Below are 8,671 nucleotides of genomic sequence, written 5' to 3'. Positions count from 1 at the left end.
CTCTGGACTCACTGCAGTGCATCCCCAGTGGTGCCAGTGCCCTCTGTGGACTCACTGCACTGCATCCCCAGTGGTGCCAGTGCACTCTCTGGACACACCGCACTGCATCCCCAGTGGTGCCAGTGCACTCTCTGAGCTCACTGCACTGCATCCCCAGTGGTGCCAGTGCACTCTCTGGACTCACTGCACTGCATCCCCAGTGGTGCCAGTGCACTCTCTTTACTCACTGCACTGCATCCCCATTGGTGCCAGTGCACACTCTGGACTCACTGTACTGCATCCCCAGTGGTGCCAGTGCACTCTCTGACTCACTGCACTGCATCCCCAGTGGTGCCAGTGCACTCTCTGGATTCACGGCAGTGCATCCCCAGTGGTGCCAGTGCACTCTCTGGACTCACGGCAGTGCATCCCCAGAGGTGCCAGTGCACTCTCTGGACTCACTGCACTGCATCCCCAGTGGTGCCAGTGCACTCTCTGGACTTGCCGGGGTGCATCCCCAGTGGTGCCAGTGCAGTCTCTGTGTTAGTGTTGGGGAGAATCGAATGGATATTTTACTAATGTCTCTTAGGTAATGGGACCTACAGTATAATTAAGCATTGCCAAATGTACTTACATTATCAATTAATCTATGTATACTGGATACTTAGGGAGTTCATTGAACAATCAAAAGAATCATTGAAGGGGAACCTTGGGAGGGAACAGGTACAACCTGACCTTGGATAAGGGCCTGGAAATGATGAAATGAGTTGAAGCAGAACCAAGAAGCGGAGGGAGCATGCGTCGAGTAAGAAAGGTGAAAAGTTTAGCGGAGAGGAAGACTCCTTACTTCATCTGGACGACCACCTGGACGACCACCAGAGTGCGCCACGCATGTGCAAAGGGGAGGGGAGCTAATTAGAATGAAAAGCGAGGCTGCTGTTGCAACCTGTAAAGAATATGTATACCTGACGCAATATTGTATGTATAAATAACGGCTGGGAAGTAACGGGACTTGAAGCCAGATTTGGGCACCTGCCCCGGCTTCCAGCGCTGAATAAAGCACCTTCATATAATCACTTGGTGATTATGTGGTTGCTAGGCTAACATCTGGACTCACTGCAGTGCATCCCCAGTGGTGCCAGTGCACTCTCTGGAGTCACTGCAGTGCATCCCCAGTGGTGCCAATGCACTCTCTGGACTCACTGCAGTGCATCCCCAGTGGTGCCGGGGCACTCTCTGGACTCACTGCACTTCATCCCCAGTGGTGCCAGTGCCCTCTGTGGACTCACTGCACTGCGTCCCCAGTGGTGCCAGTGCACTCTCTGGACTCACTGCACTGCATCCCCAGTGGTGACAGTGCACTCTCTGGACTCACTGCGCTGCATCCCCAGTGGTGCCAGTGCACTCTCTGGACTCACCGGGGTGCATCCCCAGTGGTGCCAGTGCACTCTCTGGACTCACTGCAGTGCATCCCCAGTGGTGCCAGTGCCCTCTGTGGACTCACTGCACTGCATCCCCAGTGGTGCCAGTGCACTCTCTGGACACACCGCACTGCATCCCCAGTGGTGCCAGTGCACTCTCTGACTCACGGCAGTGCATCCCCAGAGGTGCCAGTGCACTCTCTGGACTCACTGCACTGCATCCCCAGTGGTGCCAGTGCACTCTCTGGACTTGCCGGGGTGCATCCCCAGTGGTGCCAGTGCAGTCTCTGTGTTAGTGTTGGGGAGAATCGAATGGATATTTTACTAATGTCTCTTAGGTAATGGGACCTACAGTATAATTAAGCATTGCCAAATGTACTTACATTATCAATTAATCTATGTATACTGGATACTTAGGGAGTTCATTGAACAATCAAAAGAATCATTGAAGGGGAACCTTGGGAGGGAACAGGTACAACCTGACCTTGGATAAGGGCCTGGAAATGATGAAATGAGTTGAAGCAGAACCAAGAAGCGGAGGGAGCATGCGTCGAGTAAGAAAGGTGAAAAGTTTAGCGGAGAGGAAGACTCCTTACTTCATCTGGACGACCACCAGAGTGCGCCACGCATGTGCAAAGGGGAGGGGAGCTAATTAGAATGTAAAGCGAGGCTGCTGTTGCAACCTGTAATGAATATGTATACCTGACGCAATATTGTATGTATAAATAACGGCTGGGAAGTAACGGGACTTGAAGCCAGATTTGGGCACCTGCCCCGGCTTCCAGCGCTGAATAAAGCACCTTCATATAATCACTTGGTGATTATGTGGTTGCTAGGCTAACATCTGGACTCACTGCAGTGCATCCCCAGTGGTGCCAGTGCACTCTCTGGACTCACTGCAGTGCATCCACAGTGGTGCCAGTGTACTCTCTTAACTCACTTCACTGCATCCCCAGTGGTGCCAGTGCACTCTCTGGACTCACTGCACTGCAACCCCAGTGGTGCCAGTGCACTCTCTGGACTCACTGCACTGCATCCCCAGTGGTGCCAGTGCACTCTCTGGACTCACTGCAGTGCATCCCCAGTGGTGCCAGTGCACTCTGTGGACTCACTGCACTGCATCCCCAGTGGTGCCAGTGCACTCTGTGGACTCACTGCACTGCATCCCCAAGGTGCCAGTGCACTCTCTGGACTCACTGCACTGCATCCCCAGTGGTGCCAGTGCACTGTCTGGACTCACTGCACTGCATCCCCAGTGCTGACAGTGCACTCTCTGGACTCAATGCACTGCATCCCCGGTGGTGCCACTGCACTCTCTGAAAACACCGGGGTGCAAACGCAGCGGTGCCAGTGCACTCTCTGCACTCACGGCAGTGCATCCCCAGTGGTGCCAGTGCACTCTCTGGACTCACTGCAGTGTAACCCCTGTGGTGCCAGTGCACTCTGTGGACTCAGTGCACTGCATCCCAGTGGTGCCAGGGCACTCTCTGGACTCACTGCAGTGCATCCCCAGTGGTGCCAGGGCACTCTCTGGACTCACTGCAGTGCATCCCCTGTGGTGCCAGTGCACTCTCTGGACTCTGCACTGCATCCCCAGTGGTGCCAGTGCACTCTGAGGACTCACTGCACTGCATCCCCAGTGGTGCCAGTGCACTCTCTGGACTCACTGCAGTGCAACCCCAATGGTGCCAGTGCATTCTCTTTACTCACCGCAGTGCATCCCCACTTGTGCCAGTGCACTCTCTGGACTCACTGCAGTGCATACCCAGTGGTGCCAGTGCACTCTCTGGACTCACTGCACTGCATCACCTGTGGTGCCAGTGCACTCTCTGGACTCACTGCACTTCATCCCCAGTGGTGCCAGGGCACTCTCTGCAGACAATGCAGTGCATCCCCAAAGGTGACAGTGCACTCTCTGGACTCACTGTATTGCTCGAGCCGCGGCATCCGCTCCAGCCGCGGTAGCCCCTCCAGCCTCGGCAGCCGCTCCAGCCGCGGCAGCCGCGGCAGCCGGTCCAGCCGCGGCAGCCGCTCCATCCGCTGCAGGCGCTCCAGCCGCGGCAGCCGCTCCAGTCGCTCCAGCCGCGGCAGCCGCTCCAACCGCGGCAGCCGCTCCAGCCGTGGCAGCCGCTCCACTCGGTAGCGGCTTTAGCGGCTGACGCGGCTGGAGCGGCTGCGGCGGCTGGAGCATCTAGAGCGTCTGCCGCGGCTGGAGGGGCTACCGCGGCTGGAGCGGCTGAGGTGGCTGGAGTGGATGCCGCGGCTGGAGCAGTGCAGTGAGCCCAGAGAGTCAACTGGCACCACTGGGGATGCAGTACAGTGAGTCCAGAGAGTGCACTGGCACCACTGGGGATGCACTGCAGTGAGTCCAGAGAGTGCACTGGCTCCACTAGGGATGCACTGCAGGGAGTAAAGAGACTGCACTGGCACCACTGGGGTTGCACTACAGTGAGTCCAGAGAGTGCACTGGCACCACTGGGGATGCACTGCAGTGAGTCCACAGAGAGCACTGCCACACTGGGATGCAGTGCAGTGAGTCCACAGAGTGCACTGGCACCACAGGGGATACACTGCAGTGAGTACAGATTGTGCACTGTCACCACTGGGGATGCAGCACAGTGACTACAGAGAGTGCACTGGCACCACTGGGTATGCACTGCTGTGAGTCCAGAGAGTGCACTGGCACTACTGGGGATCTCACTGCCGTGAGAATGTATCTGAATCCCCGGTAGTGCCAGTGCACTCTCTGGACTCACTGAACTGCATCCCCAGTGGTTCCAGTGCACTCTCTGGAGTAACTGCAGTGCATCTCCTGTGGTGCCAGTGCACTCTCTGGACTCACTGTACTGCATCCCCAGTGGTGCCAGTTGACTCTCTGGACTCACTGCACTGCCCCAGCCGCGGCATCCGCTCCAGCCGCCGCAGTCGCTCCAGGCGCGGCAGCCGCTCCAGCCTCGGAAGCCGCGACAGGCGCTCCAGCCGCGGCAGCCGCTAAAGCCGCTACCGAGTGGAGCGGCTGCCACGGCTGGAGCGGCTGCCGCGTCTGCCGCGGCTGGAGCGGCTGCCGCGGAAGGAGCGGCTGCCGCGGTTGGAGCGGCTGCCGCGGCTGGAGCGGCTGGAGCGTATGCCGCGTACGCCGCGGATGGAGCAGCTGCCGCGGCTGGACCGGCTGCCGCGGCTGCCGCGGCTGGAGCGGCTGGAGCGGCTGCCGAGGCTGGAGCGGCTGCCGCGGCTCGAGCAGTACAGTGAGTCCAGAGAGTGCACTGTCACCTTTGGGGATGCACTGCATTGTCTGCAGAGAGTGCCCTGGCACCACTGGGGTGCAGTGCAGTGAGTCCAGAGAATGCACTGGCACCACTGGGGATGCAGTGCAGTGACTCCAGAGAGTGCACTGGCACCACTGGGGATGCAGTGCAGTGAGTCCAGAGAGTGGACTGGCACCAGTGGGGATGGAGTGCTCTGAGTCCAGAGAGTGCACTGGCACCAGTGGGGATGCACTGCAGTGGGTCCAGAGAGTGCACTGGCACCACTGGGGATGCAGTGCAGTGAGTCCAGAGAGTGCACTGGCACCACTGGGGATGCAGTGCAGTGAGACCAGAGAGTGTACTGGCACCACTGGGGATGCAGTGCAGTGACTCAAGAGAGTGCACTGGCACCAACTGGAGCTGCACTGCTGTGAGTCCTGAAATTGCACTGGCACCACTGGGGATGCACTACAGTGAGTCCAGAGAGTTCTCTGGCACCACTGGGTATGCACTGCACTGAGTCCAGAGACTTCACAGGCACCACTGGGGATTCAGTTCAGTGAGTCCAGAGAGTGAACTGGCACCACCGGGGATTCAGTTCAGTGAGTCCACAGAGAGCACTGGCACACTGGGATGCAGTGCAGTGAGTCCACAGAGTGCAATGGCACCACAGGGGATACACTGCAGTGAGTCCAGAGTGTGCACTGTCACCACCGGAGATGCAGCACATTGACTACAGAGAGTGCACTGGCACCACTGGGGATGCACTGCAGTGAGTCCAGAGAGTGCACTGGCACCACTGGGCATGCAGTGCACTGAGTCCAGAGACTGCACTGGCACCACTGGGGTTTTAGTGCAGTGAGTCCAGAGAGTGCACTGGCACCAATGGGGATGCAGTGCTGTGAGTCCAGAGAGAGCCCTGGCACCACTGGGGATGCAGTGAGTCCAGACAGTGCAATAGCACCACTGGGGATGCACTGCAGTGAGACCAGAGTGTGCACTGGCACCACTGGGGATGCAGTTTAATGAGTCTAGAGAGTGCACTGGCACCACTGGGAATGCAGTGCAGTGAGTCCAGAGAGTGCACTGGCACCACTGGGAATGCACTGCAGTGAGTCCAGAGAGTGCTCTGGCACCACTGAGCTACACTGCAGTGAGTCCAGTAGTTGCACTGGCTCCAATGGGGATGCACTGCTGTGAGTCCAGAGACTACACTGGCACCACTGGGGATCCAATGCAGTGAGTCCAGAGAGTGCACTGGCACCACTGGGGATGCAGTACAGTGAGTCAAGAGAGTGCACTGTCAGCACTGGGGATGCACTGCAGTGAGTCCAGAGAGTGTACTGGCAGCACTGGGGATGCACTGCAGTGACTCGAGAGAGTGCACTGGCACCACTGGGGATGCACTGCAGTGAGTCCAGAGGGTGCACTGGCACCACTGGGGATGCAGTGCAGTGAGTCCGGAGAGTGCACTGGCACCACTGGGGATGTAATGCAGTGAGTCCAGAGAGTGCACTGGCACCACTGGGGATGCACCCCGGTGAGTCCAGAGAGTGCACTGGCACCATAGGGGATGCAGTGCAGTGAGTCCAGAGAGTGCACTGGCACCACTGAGTGATGCAGTGCAGTGAGTACAGAGAGTGCACTGGCACCACTGGGGATGCACTGCAGTGAGTCCAGAGAGTGCACTGGCACCACTGGGGATGCAGTGCAGTGAGTCCAGAGAGTGCACTGGCACCACTGGGGATGCACTGCAGTGAGTCCAGAGAGTGCACTGGCACCACTGGGGATGCACCCCGGTGAGTGCAGAGAGTGCACTGGCACCCCTGGGGATGCACCGCAGTGAGTCCAGAGAGTGCACTGGCACCATTGGGAATGCACTGCAGTTTGTCCAGAGAGTGCACTGGCACCACTGGGGATGCAGTGCAGTGAGTCCAGAGAGTGCACTGGCACCACTGGGGATGCAGTGCAGTGAGTCCAGAGAGTGCACTGGCACCACTGGGGATGCACCCCGTTGAGTCCAGAGAGTGCACTGGCACCACTGGGGATGCAGCGCAGTGAGTCCAGAGAGTGCACTGGCACCACTGTGGATGCACTGCAGTGAGTCCAGAGAGTGCACTGGCACCACTGGGGATGCACTGCAGTGAGTCCAGAGAGTGCACTGGCAGCACTGGGGATGCACTGCAGTGAGTCCAGAGAGTGCACTAGCACCACTGGGGATGCAATGCAGTGAGTCCAGAGAGTGCACTGTCACCACTGGGGATGCACTGCCGTGTGTCCAGAGAGTGCACTGGCACCCCTGGGTATGCAGTGCAATGAGTCGAGAGAGTGCACTGGCACTGCTGGAGATGCAGTGCAGTGAGTCCAGAGAGTGCCCTGGCACCACTGCGGATGCACTGCAGTGAGTCCAGAGAGTGCCCTGGCACCACGGGGATGCACCCCGGTGAGTCCGGAGAGTGCACTGGCACCACTGGGGATGCAGTGCAGTGAGTGCAGAGAGTGCACTAGCACCACTGGGGATGCAATGCAGTCAGTCCAGAGAGTGCACTGGCACCACTGGGGATGCACTGCCGTGAGTCCAGAGAGTGCACTGGCACCCCTGGGTATGCAGTGCAATGAGTCGAGAGAGTGCACTGGCACTGCTGGAGATGCAGTGCAGTGAGTCCAGAGAGTGCACTGGCAGCACTGGTGATGCAGTGCAGTGAGTCCAGAGAGTGCACTGGCACCACTGGGTATGTACTGCAGTGAGTCCAGAGAGTGTAATGGCACCAATGGGGTGCAGTGCAGTGAGTCCAGAGAGTGCTCTGGCACCACTAGGGATGCATCCCGGTGAGTCCGGGGAGTGCACTGGCACCACTGGGGATGCATCCCGGTGTGTCCGGAGAGTGCACTGGCACCACTGGGGATGCACTGCAGTGAGTCCAGAGAGTGCACTGGCACCACTGGGGATGCACTGCAGTGAGTCCAGAGATTGCACTGGCACCAATGGGGATGCAGTGCAGTGAGTCCAGAGAGTGTACAGGCAGCACTGGGGATGCACTGCAGTGACTCGAGAGAGTGCACTGGCACCACTGGGGATGCACTGCAGTGAGTCCAGAGGGTGCACTGGCACCACTGGGGATGCACTCCAGTGAGTCCGGAGAGTGCACTGGCACCACTGGGGATGTAATGCAGTGAGTCCAGAGAGTGCACTGGCACCACTGGGGATGCACTGCAGTGAGTCCATAGAGTGCACTGGCACCACTGGGGATGCACTGCAGTGAGTGCAGAGAGTGAACTGGCACCACTGGGGATGCACTGCAGTGAGGGCAGAGAGTGCACTGGGACCACAGGGGATGCAGTGCAGTGAGTCCAGAGAGTGCCCTGGCACCACTGGGGGATGCACTGCAGTGAGTCCAGAGAGTGCACTGGCACCACTGGGGATGCAGTGCAGTGAGTCCAGAGAATGCACTGGCACCAATGGGGATGCACTGCAGTGAGTCCAGAGAATGGAGTGGCACCACTGGGGATGCAGTGCAGTGACTCGAAAGAGTGCACTGGCACCACTGGGGATGCACTGCAGTGAGTCTGGAGAGTGCCCTGGCACCACTGGGGATGCACTGCAGTGACTCCAGAGACTGCACTGGCACCAATGGGGATGCACTGCAGTGAGTCCAGAGAATGCACTGGCACCACTGGGGATGCAGTGCAGTGACTCGAAAGAGTGCACTGGCACCACAGGGGATGCACTGCAGTGAGTCCGGAGAGTGCCCTGGCACCAATGGTGATGCAGTGCAGTGATCCAGAGAGTGCACTGTCACCACTGGGGATGCAGTGCAGTGAGTCCAGAGAGTGCACTGGCACCACTGGGGATGCACCCCGGTGAGCCCAGAGATTGCACTGGCACCACTGGGGATGCAATGCGGTGAGTCCAGAGAGTGCACTGGCACCACTGGGGATGCAGTGCAGTGAGTCCAGAGAGTGCACTGACACCACTGGGGATGCAGTGCGGTGAGTTCAGAGAGTGCACTGGCACCACTGGGGATG

The 8,671-nt window shown here is 58.7% G+C and overlaps 1 protein-coding gene across 1 annotated transcript in view; it reads left to right on the top strand.

Moving 5' to 3' along the window:
* Nucleotides 1-308: 308 nt before the first annotated feature.
* LOC308196556 (uncharacterized protein) overlaps nucleotides 309-8,671 on the top strand; it is a gene marked incomplete at its 3' end in the record, with an annotated part of 56,832 nt that continues 48,469 nt past the window's right edge. The window contains exon 1 of the mRNA XM_080595692.1: nucleotides 309-327. Coding sequence (XP_080451818.1) covers nucleotide 327 — 1 coding nt within the window. The 5' untranslated portion in view covers nucleotides 309-326. The remainder of the gene's footprint in view (nucleotides 328-8,671) is intronic.

This window comes from Anser brachyrhynchus (genome assembly GCF_964034855.1).
Source record: "Anser brachyrhynchus genome assembly, chromosome: 5".
NCBI classification, from domain to species: domain Eukaryota; kingdom Metazoa; phylum Chordata; class Aves; order Anseriformes; family Anatidae; genus Anser; species Anser brachyrhynchus.
The sequence above is the reverse complement of the archived record's forward strand: the minus strand, read 5'-3'. Positions and strand labels throughout refer to the sequence as shown.